The 24,725-nt window shown below is 40.8% G+C and overlaps 1 protein-coding gene across 1 annotated transcript in view; it reads left to right on the top strand.

Moving 5' to 3' along the window:
* The window catches only part of LOC144933090 (transmembrane protein 132E-like), a 53,875-nt gene that overhangs the window by 5,685 nt on the left and 23,465 nt on the right, over positions 1-24,725 (top strand). The window contains exons 3-4 of the mRNA XM_078857607.1: positions 17,441-17,590; positions 18,122-18,308. Of these exons, the coding sequence (XP_078713733.1) occupies positions 17,441-17,590; positions 18,122-18,308 (337 nt within the window). The remainder of the gene's footprint in view (positions 1-17,440; positions 17,591-18,121; positions 18,309-24,725) is intronic.

Raw genomic sequence — 24,725 nt, 5'->3', positions numbered from 1 at the left:
GCACCATAAGTATTTACCTGAGAGAATTATTATAATATATATATGCCATTGTGTGCATGTGTATGCTTAACTGTATAGTTAAAGGTGCAGCCCTGCAATTTCTTGCTGGGCAGAAGGGCGTCCGTTAGAGGAAGATCTAGAGTGCATCTAGAGGATAGTTTGACTTACTCTTCCACACTGGCGAGATGGTTTAGAAGAGGTGGAAGTATTGACAATTTACCCCACCAATATTCGACTAACCAATCAACTGCCTCAACTCTATATGTTTTGAAATTTCAGTGCTGCCATTTTCTTGGCCACTCATAGCAATGATTGGAAATTCCCTGTGAATTAATCTGCTTTTAAGTTGGACTTTGGTATCTGCTCAATTTTTCTAAAATAGTCATGTACGTGTCTACTTCCCACCATGCAGGACTTCCGACGATGCATACTTGTGCGTACACTGTATGTGTAAGTTAATTAATATGCACGATGGCTAATTCGAGACGGTTGGTGCTGTGGCAAAATGCCTGATATGCAATCATATCAGGCCCATCATCTCCCTGGGGTCAATGCAATGATTAACACTGTGTGAGAAGTTTTCCTGCGAGGAGACCGATCTCTGTAATATGAATATGAAACGTTCACTACCGCTTAGGGCTGCCAACGGAGATGGCCACTCCCCAAACCTCACTTCAGCAGTGGAGGCTGTGATGATGATGGGTGCCTTGGTGGAGAGATGTTAACTCCCTCGCCTGGTATACAGGAGGTCGTGGGTTCGATCCCGACCATTAAGCCTGCTGTATATTTGGATTTCGCATGTTCTCCCCGTGGTCGCGGGGATTTTTATCCTCTGGTTTTTCCCTCCAGATTTAGAAACATGCGTTTAGAGTATTTGACTCCAGTACATATCCATGTGATAAGCCACTTTGTTGAGCTATCAATTGTGGCCAGGTCACTTCTGAAAAAATTTACCCGTAAAAACAAAGTTTTTCACTATAAATCCTTTATATGCGTGGCGGCTAGAGTCCTCTCGTCCTCTGGCTTGAGATGGCTGCCACCTATGGGTCAGATGATTGCCTGCCACCATTAAGCAATTGGTAATTAGATATAATATTTTTGTCCTAAAAAGTGTAACATTTTTGAAAACAATTTTCACGAAAATAAATTGTCACGCACAACGAGTCTGTGTGCAAAATGTCAGCTCGATTGGATCACGGGAAGTGGGTTAAAAAACGACCGAAAGATTTGCACGGTCGTAAGCGCGCAAGCAAGCAAGTGAACTTAATATAAAGGATTTAAAAATAGCTTTATAGCTCAGCAGACTTTACCTAGTAAAATAATAACTAGTAATAGATTCGCAAAGCCTCAGTCACACCTGAGAAGCAAGATAACCATGAACAATTGACTGATAACCAAGATGGAAATCCAAGATGGGCAAACTCAGCTATAGATTAAATTAAATATAATGCAATGCACAGGACTACACATGCTATGACATATGGCTCAGTTCAGAAACATGATGATGATGATAATAATTAACAACAAAATTCAACACAAACTGAAAAAGCATGGTAGAGATGCATTCTTCAAATTATACCGTTGAGGCAGAAAGAGGAAGACCTGTACGAACGAACATAATTGAACCTTATGGCGGGACCCCGGGGTCCCGAATAAACGGAAGTCCAAATCGTAATTAATAAATGTATTTTTGTCGACTCCGTCCCACCAAGTACATAAACGCCTCGACCCACCTGGCGCGGATCATTCTGTTGTCATGTCGTGTCCAAGCGCAGCAGCGAGGACGAATGCGCAGAAGAGCTGAACAAGCGAATGCTGCACTCCATGCTCGGGTATGGGCAGGATCATGAGTCTTACCCAAAGCTGCTCAAACTGCCTAGGCGACTTAAGTCCTCTATTTGTCATAACGGTATGCATAATATAGTGAAATTGCTCTCTTATCTTAATTATTATTTGTGACCTACCATTCGATTACAATCCTATTACCTGCAGATATTTAACAGATGAGATGCGTTACACCGTTAATTCCTCCTGTTTGATAATTAATACTTCTCTTGTCCGTATGCATCTGTGCAGATAGGTTTTTTTTTGCGGTTAAGCCAGTCCCCACATACCGCTCGTATCAATGTGGATAAGAGAAGCGGTGACCCACTACTTAGTGGAGTGACATTGGTATAAACGTTTGTGACAATATGAACAGCGCATTGAACACGCGTACTATTTTATGTACTGTTTACAAAGTGTGTTCACAAATTCACACTAAGAAGCACGACGATTAACAGAGGGGTGTAAATACATGTTTCGATAGTGTATTTAAATAGAGGTACTGCGGGTAAGTAGTTTTCAGTTTTCAAGGTATAGTTTAACAAGACAAACACTTTACACCATCCTTCAACCCCATTCGTGAACAAGTATAACCCGTAAAAACAAAGTTTTTCACTATAAATCCTTCATATGCGTGGCGGCTAGAGTCCTCTCGTCCTCTGGCTTGAGATGGCTGCCACCTATGGGTCAGATGATTGCATTGCACCATTAAGCAATTGGTAATTAGATATAATATTTTTGTCCTAAAAAGTGTAACATTTTTGAAAACAATTTTCACGAAAATAAATTGTCACGCACAACGAGTCTGTGTGCAAAATGTCAGCTCGATTGGATCACGGGAAGTGGGTTAAAAAACGACCGAAAGATTTGCACGGTCGTAAGCGCGCAAGCAAGCAAGTGAACTTAATATAAAGGATTTAAAAATAGCTTTATAGCTCAGCAGACTTTACCTAGTAAAATAATAACTAGTAATAGATTCGCAAAGCCTCAGTCACACCTGAGAAGCAAGATAACCATGAACAATTGACTGATAACCAAGATGGAAATCCAAGATGGGCAAACTCAGCTATAGATTAAATTAAATATAATGCAATGCACAGGACTACACATGCTATGACATATGGCTCAGTTCAGAAACATGATGATGATGATAATAATTAACAACAAAATTCAACACAAACTGAAAAAGCATGGTAGAGATGCATTCTTCAAATTATACCGTTGAGGCAGAAAGAGGAAGACCTGTACGAACGAACATAATTGAACCTTATGGCGGGACCCCGGGGTCCCGAATAAACGGAAGTCCAAATCGTAATTAATAAATGTATTTTTGTCGACTCCGTCCCACCAAGTACATAAACGCCTCGACCCACCTGGCGCGGATCATTCTGTTGTCATGTCGTGTCCAAGCGCAGCAGCGAGGACGAATGCGCAGAAGAGCTGAACAAGCGAATGCTGCACTCCATGCTCGGGTATGGGCAGGATCATGAGTCTTACCCAAAGCTGCTCAAACTGCCTAGGCGACTTAAGTCCTCTATTTGTCATAACGGTATGCATAATATAGTGAAATTGCTCTCTTATCTTAATTATTATTTGTGACCTACCATTCGATTACAATCCTATTACCTGCAGATATTTAACAGATGAGATGCGTTACACCGTTAATTCCTCCTGTTTGATAATTAATACTTCTCTTGTCCGTATGCATCTGTGCAGATAGGTTTTTTTTTGCGGTTAAGCCAGTCCCCACATACCGCTCGTATCAATGTGGATAAGAGAAGCGGTGACCCACTACTTAGTGGAGTGACATTGGTATAAACGTTTGTGACAATATGAACAGCGCATTGAACACGCGTACTATTTTATGTACTGTTTACAAAGTGTGTTCACAAATTCACACTAAGAAGCACGACGATTAACAGAGGGGTGTAAATACATGTTTCGATAGTGTATTTAAATAGAGGTACTGCGGGTAAGTAGTTTTCAGTTTTCAAGGTATAGTTTAACAAGACAAACACTTTACACCATCCTTCAACCCCATTCGTGAACAAGTATAACCCGTAAAAACAAAGTTTTTCACTATAAATCCTTCATATGCGTGGCGGCTAGAGTCCTCTCGTCCTCTGGCTTGAGATGGCTGCCACCTATGGGTCAGATGATTGCATTGCATCATTAAGCAATTGGTAATTAGATATAATATTTTTGTCCTAAAAAGTGTAACATTTTTTAAAACAATTTTCACGAACATCAATTGTCACGCACAACGAGTCTGTGTGGAAAATGTCAGCTCGATTGGATCACGGGAAGTGGGTTAAAAAACGACCGAAAGATTTGCACGGTCCTAAGCAAGCAAGCGAACTTAATATAAAGGATTTTAAAAGAGTAAAGTTTTTGTTTACATTAAAATATGTTTATGCGAGGGGGCGAGGGCTCCCGCCATAAGCTTCATATACAGGTTAAAGGCATAATTCAAACTGTAAAATATATGTGAGAGCAGAGCAGGACGCATCGCTCAGAGGTTTGGTGGCTGATGGTCAAGTATAAGGATGGAGTGGCATATTCTTAGGTTTTTTCACTAAAATCACGTAGGTAAAAAATTAAAATTAATAAAAGTAAAATAAAAATCACGACGTTTCGGAGGCAACACAAGCTTCCGTCTTCAGGTGGAACCGTCACAGCACGATAGCTGTATCAAGTGAGAGACATTCCAAGAACACTGTTTGTATATATACTGGTTGAGGGTGGGAGGAGCCAAGGTAGGCCCTGAATATTATTTTTGTGAGGTTCGGTGCGGCTGAAGCACGCTGTTAGGAATGAGCCTTTGTTGTGTGGAGTGGCAGTCGTGAAATCAGCTCGTTGCGCAGGTGCTGGGTGATTTATCACAAACCAGGATCATGAGGGCTACAGTCGGCTTCGGGAGCCCTTTATCAAGCAGTGGATAGATTATTGCTGCTGAGCATGACAATAGATTATTTAGATATTTTTTGCTGCTCGACATTTAAGCCACTTCATTGGGCTATCATTTGTGGCCAGGTAGTGTCGGAAAAAGAAGTTAATAGCTCAGTGGGCTTTATCTGGTAAGATAAAACAAATCGTTTTTTATATTTGTATATTTTTTTCAGTGATTTGTTTACGTTTCCTATACTTTGTACTCCTATTGTGTTTTTGTATAGTTTTCTGTTGTCACGTTCTTACCCCGTCCCTCAACTGGATATCTGTGAAAAGAGCTTCATAGCTCATCAGATTCCTTCAGTATAAATACAGGTTCTGATTCAGAATAATAATGCATAGTAATTAATGTACAGAATACAAATTCACCCTCCTAACCAAATACCATTGATACAGTGTATAACCTTTGATTGACTTTTATTTACTTGTCAGCTGTCAGTGCTTAAACAATGTTCGTAAACATCTTTGTTAAATATGCACATTGCACAATGGTAAACATTACTTAGGACATACTGTGTATGTGTCTATTGTGTTTATTTTACTTAATGCAAAAGTGTTATATGATTATTAATATTAATTTTTAAATACTTATTGTAAAGACGTTCATAGGAACCTGAGAAAAAGTATAGCATGTAAAATATATAATACATTTTAAATTGCATTGCCATGTAACACTTCCAATGATGCATTACTAAATTCACACTGTGTCAGCATGATGCATGGACTTTTTAAATTGTGCGCATCATTATTTTTCAAGTAAGCCATATCTTTCAGCTACACATAGCTTTGGTGGGGCTTTTTTGTAATTTGCATTTCATTCAATCTTCAAACCAAACCTGGTGTGTTCCAGAGATTATAATGTGCTTTTTAAAAATTCACAACTTGAAGGATTACTGCATTTCATGGCCAGGATTTTAAAGCAACAGAACCATAATCTAATTGTGCAATTTGTTACACCTGCCGCCTATGCGATGCCATTTGATGCATGGGTCTTTTTAAGGGCCTCCCTGAAAGTTAATTGGCACAGTAATTTAAACATTTAATACTTTAACATGCAACGATGGCTCTGTGACTTAACCAGTGATTACTTAACATCAGGGGCACACACAGGGGCTCCACGTCATTTAGGGATGCATTATCAGGATTATCTACGGACACACGTTGGAGGTATCCTATTATAAAAGTTTAAGGTACAGCCCTGTAATTGCTTGCTAATGCCACTGCTGGCAGAAGTGCCTCTATTAGAGAGCCCCTCTAGAGGGTAATTTCACCGACTCTTCATTATACCCCAGCACACACGACATGGTGATCGGCTGTGTTATACCGATTTATAGTGCTGGGTGGACAGAGGCAGGACGATTTATTAAATGTGTTCAATGTTTCAACTTTCGCACTGAAATATCAAATCGGTGACGTCTGCTGATTTCCCTCCCTTGTATTTAATTCTCCCAGCATCATCCCAACTTTTTCTTATTATATCGGACCCAAAACTTGATGGGGCCGCCACACCGTGGCAAACAAGAGCCTGAGAAAACACTCAGACCTTGTGGAGAAAAGATGAATAAATTGATGAAAATATTATTAAAATAGGGGCCTGATTTATTTTCTAACACACCAGAAGCCTGTTGATTTATATGTTGCCAGAAAATAAGATAAAGTTTTCGTTAATTTTTGATGAGGTGAAAATGGCCAAATCAGCAGGGAATTTGCACAAATTTGGCCATTGTTTTATGCACAATTCAGTGGAAACCACCGCTCTACCAAAAAAATAATTGAGATCTAAGTGTTTTGTCTTCCTGAGGATTTTTAGTGAATGCTTGGGCAAACGACAGATTGTGCTCTTGTGAATCATTTATGGCGTTACTACCGTGGCATCTACATTTACTTTACCTTCATTATTGCTAAATAAATAAAAATTATTCAACACAAAATAAATAGAATAATTATGTGATTTTCTACACGTAAACATTTTTTTAATTAGCATAGCAGTAGCAATTAATTTTGGCTGTCGTAAAGGTCACGGCCAAAGCTACTGTTATAATGCAGCACTCTCCGCTGCATATAAGTTTTCTCTGAAATGCAAGCTACAAATAACTGATTTTGCAACGTGCCCAGCAGCATTTAAATGACCCAGTTTATCCTCCAGCACAGATAACCTGGAAACGATCTGGCTACATCATTTATGTAGAATTTTAATTGTTTACACAGATAACTTAAATAAGAAAATGTGAATTCAGAATGTGTTTCCCTCCTATTTATATTAAAATACATTACCGCGTGTTCTGACATTATAGTTTTTTGACGACGCATATGTGTAATATATATGTATGATATATATTTTTTAAGTGTGACATCTAAACATCAAATTGCCATGTCGCAATTAGACATATTTCTCTTTGTAAGGCTCATTCACCATTTAGCGAGTTCTAGAGATGACAAACTGGCTTGTGACACCACCATGGAGGAGCAATTACAAATATAAGTTCAAGAATGAAAGTGACAGCAAAGGAATGGAACACGTCTGAAATATTGCCCACTAAGGAGATGGAGCAATGAAATCAGCTCGTGTGCAGGTGCTGGGTGGGTTATTACATCACAGATTCATGGGAGATGACAGTGGCTTGGGGAGGCCTTCATTCAGCAGTGGGTGCCACGGTGACAAGATGTTAACTCCCTCACCTGGTATGCAGGAGTTCGTGGGTTCGATCCTGACCCTAATGCTTGTATATTTAGAATTTGCATGTTCTCACCGTGGTCGCATGGATTTTTCTTCCACATTTAGAAACGTGCTTTGGGAGTATTTGGCTGCTATACATTTTCCACGTGATATGCCACTTTGTTGAGCTATCATTTGTGGCCAGGTCACTTCTGAAAAAGAGCTATATAGCTCAGTGAGCCTTACCTGGTAAAATATATTTATATATGTATATAAATAGTTTACTTTATGGGATCGACAATGTATAGTGATGATGATTATCATCATCATCGTGATGACTTCATTAACCATTTCACCAATTTAGAGATGACAATCTGTCTTGTGACACTACCCTGTAAGGGGAATTAAAAATATGGGTCGACCCAAGCTTTCTTGGGTGAACAAGTGAAATTGCAAACAAATAAGTACAAATACGATGTAGTTCAAAAAGGTCCAAGCGTATTTCCACATTCAAACAACAATTCAGTGACATGTTGCATCGATAGTCCCAATGCCAATTTTTTAATTACGGCTACTTGTAATTAATCAGGTATATATGCATTGCGATTTTATGGCTGTATGAAATTTATAGTCATTGATAACGTGGAAATTTAAAGCACATTTTAGAAAAGCATTTTTGTGCTTGCCATACAATGGTGATTGTGATTTGTAACCTTGGCTTCACGTGACCCTATTTTGCTCATACATTGGGAAAAGGAAATAATGTTTTCAAGCAGCATTCTGTCTCTTAAAGCTCCGTTAGCATTGCTTGGTTTTACAAAATGGATGCAATTAATAGCTATAACCCAGATCACAGATCAGTGTGTAATTCAGTTAATTAACAATGGAAAATGTATTAACTTGTAGAAGTTGTCATGAATGTACTACAAAGCTACTTTTAAAGGATGATTCGATCACCTAACAATATAGTTTAACACGTAGGCTTTCGCGACCAATATCATCCATAATACAGGTATTTTTTTGGGTTAGATCGCATAAATATAAACGTGTCGTTATACCCACCACCACCCAACACAGCCAATTAGTAAAGTGTGTTACGTAGACATAGCATGCCAATTCGTTACTAGTACAGCACACCGGTGTGTTGGATTGGCATGTTCTGTTTACGTGACAAACCTTACTAATTGGCTGTGTCGAGTGGTGGCGGGTTTAACAACACATTTATATTTAGGTTATCTAACCCACAAATCCCTGTATTATGGACCTAACAATATGTACATCAGATATCTTAAAGTTAATTAAGCTTATTATAAAGGTGGTGCACTCAGATAAATGTACATTAAGGTCATGCTAAACCCATTATAGCATGAGAATGTGGGGTAAACCCCACATTCACCTACTGACCCTGTGCGGTTTTTTTTATTCGTGAAAGGTCACCAGAAGTAAAGCTTAGCATAGCAATTTGCATTTACATTGGATGACCTAATTTATTAATTTACAAGTAAGTGCCTTTATCATGCACTCCAAAATGTTCAGCTATTGCTACTTTAAAATAACCACTTGAGTGTATGATAAACATTGCATGTGTCATTCTTAATTAATATCGCCGATACATTTGTTGCAGGGGTCCATTGTTATTCTTTGCAGAATGGAACAATGCTTTAATCCTGGGACAAACTAAACACAGCAGAATTTAGCATAAAACTACTTCATTCTATCTCCCGGCATGACAATTGAATAAATGGGCTTCTCTCTTTCTTAACCCCCCCCCCCAGCCCCCCTGCAAGCTCTGCCCAGTCAGCAGTTTCAATGGGTACATCACAGTGAGTCAATCGGCAGGTCCGGGTAAAGTGTGGGTACTCTTCTTCCAAGATGACTTGCCAGCGTGGAAGAATGGGCCAAATGCCCTCTGGAGGAGATTCTCCAGAGCTCCCTCGAGTGGAAGCCCTTCCACTAGCAGTGGTGTAAGCGAGCAGTTGCAAGGGTGGCACACTTCTTCTTGGTTCTTTCGGTAAAGTCACGTAGAAGGGAAATAATAAAATAATAAAAATAAAACATAATAAAATATTATTTTAAATTTCGATTTAAAGCTTTCGTGACTGCAGGGTTTCATCTTCTTGGTTCTTTCGGTAAAGTCACGTAGAAGGGAAATAATAAATTAATAAAAATAAAACATAATAAAATATTATTTAAAAGTTCGATTTAAAGCTTTCGTGACTGCAGGGATTCATCTTCTTGGTTCTTTCGGTAAAGTCACGTAGAAGGGAAATAATAAAATAATAAAAATACAACATAATAAAATATTATTTTAAATTTCGATTTAAAGCTTTCGTGACTGCAGGGATTCATCTTCTTGGTTCTTTCGGTAAAGTCACGTAGAAGGGAAATAATAAAATAATAAAAATAAAACATAATAAAATATTATTTTAAATTTCCATTTAAAGCTTTCGTGACTGCAGGGTTTCATCTTCTTGGTTCTTTCGGTAAAGTCACGTAGAAATAAAAATAAACATAATAAAATATTATTTTAAATTTCGATTTAAAGCTTTCGTGACTGCAGGGATTCATCTTCTTGGTTCTTTCGGTAAAGTCACGTAGAAGGGAAATAATAAAATAATAAAAATAAACATAATAAAATATTATTTTAAATTTCGATTTAAAGCTTTCGTGACTGCAGGGATTCATCTTCTTGGTTCTTTCGGTAAAGTCACGTAGAAGGGAAATAATAAAATAATAAACATAAAACATAATAAAATATTATTTTAAATTTCGATTTAAAGCTTTCGTGACTGCAGGTCTGTCGGGGAGACAGCGTCTGAATGACCTGGTCTTCACCTGAGGACGGCTGCTTGCGTTGTGGCCGAAACGTCGTGAGAATTATTTTATTATGTTTTATTTTTATTATTTTATTTCCCTTCTACGTGACTTTACCGAAAGAACCAAGAAGATGAATCCCTGCAATCACGGTGGCACACTTCTACAATTTAAGTTAGACATTGGTTCCAGATGGTAGGGACTGCCGTAATCACTTCATGCCGTTGTTTGTTCATCTTGTTTTCTGAGAAACTTGTTTGCATGAAAAAAAGAATCATCATGGAAATAACAGCGAGTGACCCTCAAAATCAGTCAGAATGCAAAGCAAAATACAAACGCATATTTTTGAGTTGTAATCGCCAACCACTACTGCTGTTTTAGTTTTGTTTGTGTGGGGGGCGCAAAACCCCAGCAAATAACATCATGCATTTGCCGAGGAAAACTGCTTGATAGATCACGACTAAATTAATGAAATAAATAAAAGCATTGCTCTTGGAAGAAAAACAATCTAATTATGTCACGAGGAGCAAATGCCACCGTGAAAATAGAAGCCAAGAGAAATAATTGCACGTAAAGGAATGCGAACCAAAGTGAGGGGGGTTTGATAGAATCGGGACATATGTGAGACTGAGATGGGTTGCACACATCCTGGACTGTGGGCAGCAGCCAGCAGCTGCATCGTTTCTCTCTCGCAACGCATCTGATAAATCATTACTTTTATGGTTTCATTTTCTGCCATCGCCACGTTAGGTTCCCAATTGATGCCAATTTCATATTAAGAAAAATAGAATGTGCTTTGTATTAATGTGCTTTGTGTCAATGAACCAACAAACCACATTGACATACAGTGTACATTGCTGCAGAGGGAAAATATCAAAAGTTGCTAATGCCTATGCCAAGGTCTCGTTGAATGGTAGCAATTGGGGATGATAAAGCCATATAATCCCATAGGATCAAAAGAATGCGCATATGTCACAGTGAAAGCAAGCATAGTTGGAGGTAGAGCACAATATTATGCCAGTGGCCTGTTTTTATTTTTGCCCAAGGCAACCATAATTTCCAGTTGACATTGCAGCCCACTTTCATATCAGGAATGCAATATAATTTGACTATCCTGAGAAAGCATGTTTGGCATTTCTGTTACGAAAAGTGTTTAATCTCGACAGCAAGACATTTAGATTGCGTTTTCATTTCCCTTTGATGTCCAGTGAGTTCCACAGGACATGGCTAAAACGTGACTGATATAAATATTTGATTGTTGGACATTCCTTCTGCACCTTGTTACCCAATTATAAAATATACATAAATTGTCTTTGAGTGGACTGCTAATATGTAATATATGCAAAACTGTCTGAATGTAAAATGTGTTTTGTTTAAAATATGCAGAGCAGTGAGCTTTCTATCTAAATGACAAATGTGCTGTCCAGCTAGCCTCTCCTGACCTGCAGATAACGGCTATAAATGTAGATAAATCTGTGTACAACGCAAAAGGTGAATTTGTGTGCATTCCTACTTTGAAGAAATGAAAATCAATGTGTATTTTTGAACTGCCCTGCTTCCTTTTTAAATACAGTATTTGCTTGGTCAGATATGTTCGATGTAAGCTATTTATAAATACATAGTTGTGCTTTGCTAAAACGAAATGGTATTTCCTAAGAAAGTTGCAAAGCGTGTTCTGAAAGAGTATTAATTAAAACATAACTAAGAAATTGCAACGGCAACAACGCCGTATACAGCGTGAATATTTGACTTGTTTTATGGAACTTTTATTCTCAACACGGACTTCTGAGAGAATATATTTGAAAGCATTGTTACACAGTATTACTATCTACATTCGCATGTCTATTCCTATAGGGCCACCATTAAACACTCCCTTCCATCGCCCGTGCCAGCAAGGATGGTTTGTGCGCTTGAGTGCATTTCCCTTCATAAGCATATTTCGCTAAGGATGTTTGTCTTCAATCAACAGTTACAAATGGCATAAATTAAACTCCCATCGTCTTTGTGATGCACTGTGCTGTACATAGCTTATTTTTTATATATATGTGTGTGTGTGTTTTATAACTCTTAAAATATAATTGGACAGCCTCTGTGCGCAGTTGACTTCCAAGTGTGGCTGTTCATGTCTGCAAACCAGCGCTGCTAAGGGTCGGTTGTTGAGACACTCATCCGGCCATATTATAGTTCCTTCATGGCTGCTACCGCCTTTCAGTGTACTGTGGTTGTGTGCCAATATAGAGGACTTTTAAGGCAGACATGAATGTCCACGAATGATAAACTAGATTACCAGAGTTTGGTGGTTTTAATGTTAATTCTTGAACATGTTCGGCCCACGTGTTAATCCACTCCTGGATGTGGGCCTCCCTATTTTTCTCTATGTTGTGAAGGCAGAGAGGGGTTATTTCACCATACTTCACCATGCCCGTCAAATTGGGTTGATAAAAGTGCGAGGAGTTCAGAGCAACAATGGATTTTGTTGGTTGCTATATTAACAAATATGCCTTATTCTTGTGAAGCCATCAATAAGGATTTTGTTTATGTGTAGTGAGTCCAACTGAGTCGCAGACGTTCTTCCTTTTAGAGGCAACACATTTATTGTAACACCGTGACACAAAGAGGTAACTGCCTCTTTACCAGATACAGCTTAGGGTGGGGACCACCCAGCTAACTACCCTATTCTCAGGTTTTTTCGGTAAAGTCACGTAGGTAAAAACATTAAAATTAATGAAAGTAAAATAAAACAAAACAAAAATAAAATTCACGACGTTTCGGAGGCAACACAAGTCTCCGTCATCAGGTGGGACCGTCACAGCCGAATTAGCTGCATCAAGTGAAGCAATGATTCAAGATGTAATCCCTTATAAGCAAGTTGAAGGGAGGTGGAGAGGGGGGGAGAGCTTATCAGGCTGTGGTAGCCAATGAATGGAAACGTATCGGGAGGGAGGAGGAGCGGTGATCAAAGACTGCACGCAGTGCTCAACACAATGAATGGAGACGTGTCGGGACGGAGGGCGAGCGGCGATCAAAGACTGCACGCAGTGCTCAACACAATGAATGGAGACGCGCCGGGACGGAGGGCGAGCGGTGATCAAAGACATCACGTAGTGCTCACCGCTCGCCCTCCGTCCCGGCGCGTCTCCATTCATTGTGTTGAGCACTGCGTGCAGTCTTTGATCGCCGCTCGCCCTCCGTCCCGACACGTCTCCATTCATTATGTTGAGCACTGCGTGCAGTCTTTGATCACCGCTCCTCCTCCCTCCCGATACGTTTCCATTCATTGGCTACCACAGCCTGATAAGCTCTCCCCCCCCCCTCTCCACCTCCCTTCAACTTGCTTATAAGGGATTACATCTTGAATCATTGCTTCACTTGATGCAGCTAATTCGGCTGTGACGGTCCCACCTGATGACGGAGACTTGTGTTGCCTCCGAAACGTCGTGAATTTTATTTTTGTTTTGTTTTATTTTACTTTCATTAATTTTAATGTTTTTACCTACGTGACTTTACCGAAAAAACCTGAGAATATGAATCATTGCAGTCACGAAAGCTTCAAATCTAGAATTAACTACCCTATACAGAGGAGTTACTGCTACAAAGGGTCGGACCCTCACTCGGGTCTCCGGTTGCCTCGTAGGACGAAGAGCTTCAGCTTGTAGATGTAGTGCTTCCCGCTTGTAGATGTAGAGCTTCCCGCTTGTAGGTGTAGAGCTTCCAGCTTGTAGGTGTAGAGCTTCCAGCTTGTAGGTGTAGAGCTTCCCGCTTGTAGATGTAGAGCTTCCCGCTTGTAGATGTTGAGCTTCCAGCTTGTAGATGTTGAGCTTCCAGCTTGTAGATGTTGAGCTTCCAGCTTGTAGATGTAGAGCTTCCCGCTTGTAGATGTTGAGCTTCCAGCTTGTAGACGTGGAGCTTCCAGCTTGTAGGTGTAGAGCTTCCCGCTTGTAGATGTTGAGCTTCCAGCTTGTAGATGTAGAGCTTCCCGCTTGTAGATGTTGAGCTTCCAGCTTGTAGATGTTGAGCTTCCAGCTTGTAGACGTGGAGCTTCCAGCTTGTAGATGTAGAGCTTCCCGCTTGTAGATGTTGAGCTTCCAGCTTGTAGATGTAGAGCTTCCCGCTTGTAGATGTTGAGCTTCCCGCTTGTAGATGTAGAGCTTCCCGCTTGTAGATGTTGAGCTTCCAGCTTGTAGACGTGGAGCTTCCAGCTTGTAGATGTAGAGCTTCCCGCTTGTAGATGTTGAGCTTCCAGCTTGTAGACGTGGAGCTTCCAGCTTGTAGGTGTAGAGCTTCCCGCTTGTAGATGTTGAGCTTCCAGCTTGTAGATGTAGAGCTTCCCGCTTGTAGATGTTGAGCTTCCAGCTTGTTGATGTTGAGCTTCCAGCTTGTAGACGTGGAGCTTCCAGCTTGTAGATGTTGAGCTTCCCGCTTGTAGATGTAGAGCTTCCAGCTTGTAGACGTGGAGCTTCCAGCTTGTAGGTGTGGAGCTTCCCGCTTGTAGAATGCAGCGACCCCGGTCCCTCTCAGGGACCCGCCTTATATCCCCCTATGGTCGGGACCACTCCGCCCTAGGCCCCGCCCACCTTCTCGAGCATTCTCGTTTCCTCTCCATCCTTCTCAAGAGCTCTCCCCGGACACGTGATCACCCACTAGTCCCCCCACCTGGGGCCTTCTCTGTGTGGACATTCCAGATCACGTTTTCTACGGGGTCAACCAGAGTGCCACGGCCCGGGGCAACCCTGCCCCTGGGCTGACACTCACCCCCTCCCCCTCGGGGGAGCCCCCACCACACGCTGTGCGTGGTGCCCGCACTATCCCAGCCCCGCTAGGGCTGTTATTACACACAACCACCCCACACCGTGCTGTCCACGATGTAGGAACATCGAACGGCACGACCCTTCCGGGCCGGCACCATACAGTGACATCCCCGATGGCACTACAGTTGCACAAGGCATTGTACACAAATATCATTGATGAACAAAATACGTATAGGTACAGATATATGCATTTCCCCAATTTGAAATGCAATATTGTGCTGGACTGACATGTGTGTTTTAAATCGATGACTTCTTTTAGTTGATGGAGAACTCCTGCTGCCTTGTTTATAAACTAATATCATAAATGGCAGGAAAAGTTTTGATATTTTATTGAAACGAAAAAAAACAAGTATAGTTTTTTTTTAAACGTAAGCACATGGTGATATTTTGGAGTGCGCGAAGTAGCCCAGTAGATTTATTTCATGTGCATGTATTTATCGCGTTTAATTTCATGCTGTGTGTATTAACAGTAGGAGTTGTAAAATTGGCATGCAGTGCAATTCACAGCATCAAAAGATATCTGCGATCTCTAACGGGTTGTTTTATGCTGAGACGAATCAATCAAGATTTTGTCTGCGTATTTCGACAATACTGTGGATGAGCCAGTCAAGCCAGCTCTTCAGCTGTTAATCTGCATTGTTGTGTTTTTTGTTTGAAATATGGTGTCATTCAGCCAATGACTAAAATCAACCGGCATGTGTCCAGTCTTATCAGGTTTTGAACCTGGTAACGATGAGCTCGAATTGGTGACCGCCTTGCTCAAGAGGTGCCACAGGCTGACGTGGGCCTATGTTGTCAGCAGATAGTAGCTCAGAAAAATTCACAATTGCAATTGAATTATGCTCCCAACCCACACTGTCCAGTGTGGTGAAGTATGGTCATATAACCCCCAATGACTTTTGAGAAAGTCTTCATCTCGCATGAAAAAAGGGGCTATACACATGCGTGCTGTTATAATGATCCACAGGGTTGAGTTGTACGCATGGTCATGGAAAAGTTTATATTCTCAGTGTATATGATTAAAAAAAAAACATCGTTGGACATTACAAATGTTTACTCATGCAGCAGGCACAGACATGTGTGTGCATTCTATGTCACATACATTCGTATTGCACACACAGACAAAGCACAGCGAGTGTTGGTGAAGGTCGTGAGCAGAGTGCAGGACATTCACAATACATTTAAAAGTATGCACGTATGGTGGTTATTTCCTTATTAGGAAACAAATAACTAACATTTGCAAGCAATTGTAAAACGAATTATAAGATGTATATGTAGAATATTGTATATATTCCACTGGGGGATAAACGGTAATGGTAATTGACAGTAGTTTGTCATGCATTGTGGTGCTTTCATTCAGCCCTTTCTGCAGGGCTCGGCATACCGAGTAAATGTCAATACTACACATTTGGACACCGTTGTTTACATTCGCCATTTCACTGTCATGTCATTTGTGCTGTCAAATTACATTAACTGACCTCATTTCAGGCCAATTTCCATTTCACCAAAAGTCAATAGGATATGTATTTATCTTTTTTATAATTCTGTGTTATTTAAAAAAAAAATTGCAGTAAGAGTTGTGGTATTTGTGTGTGTTCAGTCTTAATAGGAAAGTTACAATGAGCACTGTACGAGTATATGTTAGCTCTAATCAACAATTCTACATTTAAACAAAACGTTCAAATAGAAAAACAAAGCGGCAATGCACAATTGAATAAATAATCGCTGAATACTGTGTATTTCCCAATGTGAATATCAGTCCATTCTCCTTCACGGTTATTGCAGAAATGTTTGAAATGTATCATTTATTCTGGCAAGTCAGCCCTGAAAAGGTGACATCAATCTGCAGTAAATGAAATGGAATTTGTGCAAAAACAATATTTCCTTCGGAATAGGAAAAATGTTAAACGTGGTCCATGGAACACATTACTGGATTTATGCTCTGCAATGTGCAAACATGAGTTGTACAATATTGGCACTAGCTGCTCAGCATTACATCCGATTGCAGGTTAATGGCGATTAAAACTTCAATCTGCGTAGCATACACACTTTTAAAGGCCTGTGTTATTGTGTACGTTACATCAATCGTTGTATGCGTGAGTCCACGTAAAAATAGTGTTCAACACACATGGCTAAAGGGGTAAACATTGGAGAAAATGCGACACCCTTTTATCGTGTTCAAAGCAGAAACACTCATGAAGTACAGTAGAATGGCTTCGCTGAAGGAAATAAAGAAAGAGTGGATTTTCAAAACCATATGTCTCAAAGCCAATGCCAAAAACTTGTTACCGGCCATGATACACGTTGATTAAAATGTGAGAGACAGATTTTGATTGCTTCAAATGTGGCAGATAAAAAAAATCAAGATTACTTGTTGTATGCCTTGCAGAGTGAAAGGGAAGAAAGGGATGACCCTGCAAGCGGTTGAATCGAGCAACCCTGGTGTCTGGGATGCAGCTATGGACGACGACGGGGGAAACAAACACACGACGATCAGGATTCAGCTCCACAAGAGAGGGAGCCCGACGGACACCAACAGGTACATTGCCAACGTTTCACATTTGCACGCCACCGGTTTTTTTTTTTCGCGTGAGATTTGACGGGTTTCAGAAAAAGACTGAGCATTTGGGTGTGATTGATATCGATTTGTTTGCAATGCACAGTGACATTGTGGATGCGGTTAGGGGGGGGGGGCGAAAGTGGTTCAAAGCACACTGGCATGAAAACATCCAACTGACAATGACTTCCATGAAATTATTACTGCTGTGTTACTTTGAATTAACTGAAAGTTTTAATCTGCAAAATATACACGCTGCTCGGTGGAACTGTGCCATAAACATTTGTGGGTGGGGGAGAAGGGGGATTCTAGTAATTTTTGTGAGAATATTTCTGTACGCATTACAAATCTTAATTGTCAGCTGAAATTACATAATCTCAAAGCCACTCGCTGTTGGGTTAAGCCAAATCGGCAAACAAATGGTACAGATGTGATATTTGAATGCCGGGTAAATTTCAACTCGGGAGCATTTGTGTAATGTTTGACCTATCTTCATTTCCTATGTTTGTGCAGCACGGGAACAGAGGAGATTGCACAGCTGATGTTTGAGATCAGCAGTGTGAGCAGCCTATCCGCCACACGCCGAATCCTCTGGCAGGTGGACTACGTTGACAAGTCCGTGACAACGGGACAAGTCTATGTCACAACTGAGCTCACGGTGACTCAGAAAGACATTTCTGCCATCTTGCCTATTGCAGAGGTAAAGTATGGCCTGGTTTCTTGCATATGTACAAAATAAACGGTATTACGCGAAGGGCAACATCATGGTATAGGCCTTGGCATGATCTACACATGTCCATAGAACACCTAAAGTTGCCCCAATGTACAGCCATCGGAATGTAAAAATGTCCCAAATGTGTCTGTGGTCATATTAAACGTGCGAGAGTAATATCTACCTCACATCTAATGCCTACCTAATTGTGTCACATGTGCTACACCTTTTCTTATGTATTCTGTTCAATGCTGAACTCTTAAGTGAAGTACAAAGATGTGTGCTCTGAATGGAGGGACATTGTAATGTGAGTATGATGAGATGTAACATCAACAAGAAAAGGGGCTGCGCAGCATCAGTGAGAGATATTCACCTTTACGCTGGTATATCATTCATGAAAGCTAGATATTGTACCACTGACCTCTATCTCTGTTTAGCAACACTGCCCCCGTTATTTGTTACGATGAGACCAGCGCGCATCAGAACCTGGGGACTTTATCTACTGCTAGTTATATATACAGTATAGGCCTGTCCCTTCATTGAAATATAAAACCATTATTTCGTCATCTGCTTTTAAATAATTGCTTCAATAGTGAGCTGGTGTATAACTAACGAGGATTTTTATCAACACTAAGGGATAGTTTTTTTGTTTTACAGAGAAGATATGCAACAACATGAGCGTTAGTTTTTCTTATTGCGTTGTTTCACGTACTGTAATTGACTTTTTTTGGACAATGGTTCTGGAATTCAGTAATGTATTACAGCTCGTAATAAATGTTTTGTATGGGGTTAGATCGCGTAAATATAAATGTGTCGTTAACCCACTACCACAGAACACGGCCGGTTAGTAAGGTTTGTTACTAAACAAAATGTGCAAATTAGTTACTACTTCGTGTGTTTGAGAGTAAACCCACAACATTTACAATTTGAGTGCAGCGTTTCTCTGGTGATTAGAATCAGCCTCATAAAGAGAGTAATTTGCCGGATGATGCTGGATGAAATTGCCAGCGAAACGTCGTACTCAAATTGTATATGTTGTGCATTTACTCTCCAACACACCGGTGGGCTGAAGTAGTGACGAATTGGCACATTTCGTTTACGTGACAAACCTTACTGGCTGCGTCGGGTGGTGGAGGGTTACGGCAATTTTTACTTACGCGATCTAACCCAAAACCCTTTATTATTAATAATATTGGTCGCGAAAGGCTACGTGTTACACAAAGTAAGGTGATGTCATCATCATGATCCTATCGGGTGCGAAGATCAGAGGTGGGTCAATGGTCACTAAAGCCTCCGTGTTAAAATGTATTACAAGTTTATCTCATCTGTGGTAGAACCCTCACCATCGATTACTTGTAAAGTACCACTCGAGAGATACACACGATATCCACTAGGTATCTCTATACATACACGGATATCTGAACTAACGGCTTCACAGTCTGAAGAGAAAAAGCACCAAACACAAGTTGCATATGGGTCTATTCCAAACATTGGTGAGCTTCACCAGTGCGAAGACAAGACAGCAGATTCAAATGTTACTCTTTAAGTTACATTTTTTAATTGGCGAAAGAAGCAGCAGGGGTTACCACAAATCTCTAAGCCCAGTGACATGAGTGTTTTTGTCAGCCAAGGCTAATATTAGTGGTGGGTGATATCTAAACCAGTACTGGGCCGCCTTCACCAACCAGCACTGACATGCGTGGGTCAATCAAATCCCATGACTCACACGACATGGGGATGCCTTTATCCAGCATTGGAGTGACAAAGGCCTGTAAATGATTGCTGTTCTGGTTAAGTATTCAATAAATTACATTTATCTTACTTTATCGTGCCAAAAATATTAGCTGCGTTAAATTATCACTGTATGCGGTAATGTACTTTGTTCGGTTTCTGCAATATCAGCTGTGAAATATTTAGCATAATTTAACGGACAATCGGCTGGATAAACAGGCAGATCCAGAAATAGAATTTCAGTACATAATTCCGTTCGTGAATTGCCAAAGGGATAATCATTATGGCTTGCGGGACTACATTGATCTTCTCAGGAGTGTATCAAATGAAAATGATGGATAATGTCAGTAACTAATTAAAAATGATGTGGTTCACATTCCATGGTAACCTTTAATAGAGCCATTTTAAACGTTCTTTTGCCAGGCAGCAACTCATGATTGAAGCAAGTGCCAGAAGATGATTAATAGGCGACTGCTCCAGTGTCTTGACCTACTCCCTCCCCTGCCTCCTTTAAGTGCTATTCTAGTGGTGGTCACAAACTGACGCTTTTCAATAGACCATGTTCAATTGTCTCTTCAAATTCCCTAACTGGGTTAAATTTGATGAATTAGCATTCTATCCTTAGACTATTCAATTAACGTGTAACTATTGTTATGGCAAGAGTTGTTTTTCATTCAAAGCCTCACTTTTTGCAGCATGTGCGCAGATATTTGTGTCCAAAAAATTGGGACTGCGTTGAAGATAGAGTGAAATAAGTAGTAATAATAATATAATAACATTTATTCTACAAAGCACCTGTGGGCGCACATACAGAGTGTTTATCTTGTGCATCATCCTGGCCCGGGCAGCCTGGCGCGTCGGACGCATCAATCACCGGCCATTCCGGAAGTGGGGATGAATCAACAGAGCGAGGTGGCACATGTCTTTTCAGCCTAGACGGGTGTACGATCCAGTGCCGGCGACAGAAGCGAATGCGAACACATTGCGAGCGTCGCACCTCCACGACCTCAACAGGGCCCTGCCAAGGACGATGCAATTTAGAGAAAGTCCCGACAGGCACTTGGGGACAAATAAGCCATGCTTTTTGCCCCTTTTCCCACGGAAGCCCGGAACCTTGGTACCTCGGAAAGCGCTCGTTGGCTGCTTCTCGGCTGGTTGAATTGTCAACGGCCGCTTGCCGTGCCTCACACAGCCTTTCGAGCGCGACTTTCATAGGAGAAGGCACTGCGGATCCCTTTTTCGAGGAACCCAGGTCCATTTGGACCTGAATCGGGGGTTCCGGTTCTCTGCCATACATTAAATAAAAGGGCGAGAACCCCGTCGAGGCGTGAGGTGCCAGCCTGTACGCGGCCAGGACCCCTGGGATGAACAGGTCCCAGTCGGACTGGGACGTGCTCACATGGTGGCACAACATAGATGTGAGGGTGCGGTTCAACCATTCAACCATCCCATCGGACTGAGGGTGATAGGGTGAGGTGCGAATTTTCACAGACCTCCTTGAGCAGTTGAGAAGATAAATTACGTCCCTGGTCAGTTAATAGTTGTTCCGGAGCACCCTTGTCAAGAACATACCCCTGTACAAATGTCTCGGTGATGGACGAGGCCAATTGGTCCACCAAAGGCCACGCCATAGGCCAACGCGTGAGGTACTCAACACCCACAAAGAGGTACTTGTGGCCCCGTTGGGATGTTGGGAAGGGCCCCAAAATGTCAAGTGCCATTAACACGAAAAACCCGGATAGACTGCAGTGGCACCCGATCACGGCCAACCCGGGCCTTCCACCACGCACAATCGTGGCAACCCTTCAATAGCAGTGCCACGTCACTCTCCACACCTGGCCAGTAGTAATCCCGTTTAAGGGTCAGCAAAGTCTTATGGTAACCAAGATGCACGAGTTTCTCGTGAATCGCTCGGGTCAATTTTTCTCGCAGGGCATTGGGCACGACCACACAATATCGCTCCAGTTCCGTATCCCAATGCATAAGGAGGCCGTCGTGCACAGCGACAACCGGGGCAGCCGTGGTGGTGGGAATCAGGATTCAAGTAGGAAGATTCTTACTTGAAACCTGATTCCCACCACCACCCATCTCAAAAGAATTATCTCATCAAAACGCTATACCACAGAGCTCATGGCATTTTTGACCAACACCACCTGGCCAGTGAATTAGGACATGTACATCGGGCCCTCAGGATGAACGGATACTCTGACTGCACCATCCGCCAAGCTGTTTCTTCCACCATACAGAAACAGCCACTTGAAACTCCGATCAAAACTATCACGTTGCCATACATAACAGGCGTGACCAAAAAGATCTCCAAAATTCTAAACAAACATAAGATCCAAGTCCGATTCAGTACAGTACATAAACTCCGTGATCTAATTCCAGCTGTGAAAGATGTCATTCCTGACTTACAATACCCTGGAGTCTACAAACTGAGTTGCAGCTGTGGTGATTGTTACATTGGAGAAACGAAACGTCATATCTCTGATCATGTCTGCGAGCACAAGTCAGATTTGAAACACAGCAAAATTGAGTCTTCTGCCATTGCCGATCATTGCTACAACGCTGTGGGCTCTCATGAGATTGTCTTTTCCGAGACCAAGGTACTCTGCAAACCTCCTGGCTACCATCAAAGGTTTGTACACGAAGCCATCCAGATATACAAACACAGACATAATTTCAACCGTGATGATGGGTACAAACTGAGTAATCATTGGAAAGATGTTATTAACCATGAAAAAAAGATTTAACTACACATATTTGGACCATCTTATTTGACAGACAACTATTCTTTAGTTACTGTACAGTTTACTGATAGACAGCCAGTTTTGTTTTATCATGTTTAGCTTCTTTTTTCACACGCTGGTTTCCTGCTTTAAGTTTTACCCACCAAGCAACATAGCAAGAGGCTGTTTCTTCCTGACCTGGTTTCCTGCTTTAAGTTTTACCCACCAAGCAACATAGCAAGAGGCTGTTTCTTCCTGACCTGCTTTTTTGCTTCTACCATCTACATAACAAAGGCTCAGTCCCATTAGCAGCAGCCGCACATTAACAACTCTGGCACCTCCCCCTCTCAACCAGTCTACATAACAAAGGCTCAGTCCTTTGTTATGTAGACTAGCCGTAGCTTCAGCCGCACCAACCTTATCATAATAATAAAAAAAAACTCCTATCCAGGGGCCTACCCTGGCTCCTCCCCCCTCAACCAGTATATTTCTCATTTACTTGATACAGCAAGCGTGCTGTGACGGTTTCACCTGAAGACGGAAGCTTGTGTTGCCTCCGAAACGTCGTGATTTTTATTTTACTTTCATTAATTTTAATTTAATTTTTATTTTTTACCTAAGAGTATGAATCCTTGCAGTCACGAAAGCTTCAAATCTAGAATTATATATATAGACTTGCTCTTTGAGAGTCAATTTGCTATACATGGTTTAACTACCGAACAATGATTATATATACGTGGAACAAAAAAATATGATGGGGAGTAAGTGTTCTTTTATCATTTATTTTGCCTCAAAAGTACAGAAAATGGCTATTATTCCCCACAAACTTTGCTTTTGAAATTTACCTATTTTCAATGAGAAAACGTGTGCATTTGCGTCATTCCTTCACATAAAGTCCTGGTCACAAAAACAAAGTTTATGGGGAATAACAGCCATTTTCTATACTTTTGAGGCATAAGCAATTAGAATATTACATTTACTACCCAGGAACAAAAAGGTGGCACGTATGTATTACTTTATGGACTCTTCGCATGCACCATGGATGGAATTAATGACATTAGCACTATTCTTTTGAAGTTACAAAAGTTGTTATATGAACAAAACAGTTTTCAAACTAAAATGACAATTTATTTTTGTACACTCATCAATATAAAAATGTTTTCCATTGGTCTTATGGAAATGAGCTTAAAAATTTGCTGTATGTATTTACGAAGTGTTATCTTAGGTGCCAATTATAAAGTTGAAAATGGTGTTGTGAAAAAACTATAAAACCAAGAATGTGTGTTCCTTCTTTCTATTGCACCCAATTATATTGCAATTGTGCTATAGACTTCATGTCATGCCATGAAAACAAATCAATTGTCGACGCCCAAGCAGTATATTTGCAAGCAGTGTGTCTTGCTATGTCTTAGAACAAGCCTGGAAAATTACGTCACAGAACTATTTGTGAAGTCCTTTAAATTGGCCTATAATCCATACCAGCTGGTGTACTTTTCCATTTCTCTGCAAAGAGTGTTTGTCAGATGGAACCCAAGCTAAGAGTAGTCATCCTCAGAATGGGAATACTGTGTATGGAATGGATTGTGATATTTTTTGTACAGTCAATGATGACTGGGCTGAAACGATCAACCTGAGAATCCGGTTTAATTCACGGACAATTGCCTGGATTCAAACTCTGAATCTCAGCTTCACAGGCTTTGTGTTTTGACATGGTATTATCTCCCTGAAGCCACCCAACCACCTCCAGCCAAAAATGTATCTCGATTGTGTCACTCCAATATGTTCCATTAAACTTTTCCTCTCCACTCGTCTTGCATGTTGTGCACATTCAAAGATGAAAATTTCAGGCATAGTTGTGATTAAATTAACATTACTACCTCTATTCACAATGTCCTCTTCATATTTATATTTAAATCTATATATATAAAAGGGACATTTGTGAATA

Source organism: Lampetra fluviatilis, chromosome 6 (genome assembly GCF_964198595.1).
Source record: "Lampetra fluviatilis chromosome 6, kcLamFluv1.1, whole genome shotgun sequence".
NCBI lineage: Eukaryota > Metazoa > Chordata > Hyperoartia > Petromyzontiformes > Petromyzontidae > Lampetra > Lampetra fluviatilis.
This window is presented reverse-complemented; position numbering and strand designations above follow the sequence as displayed.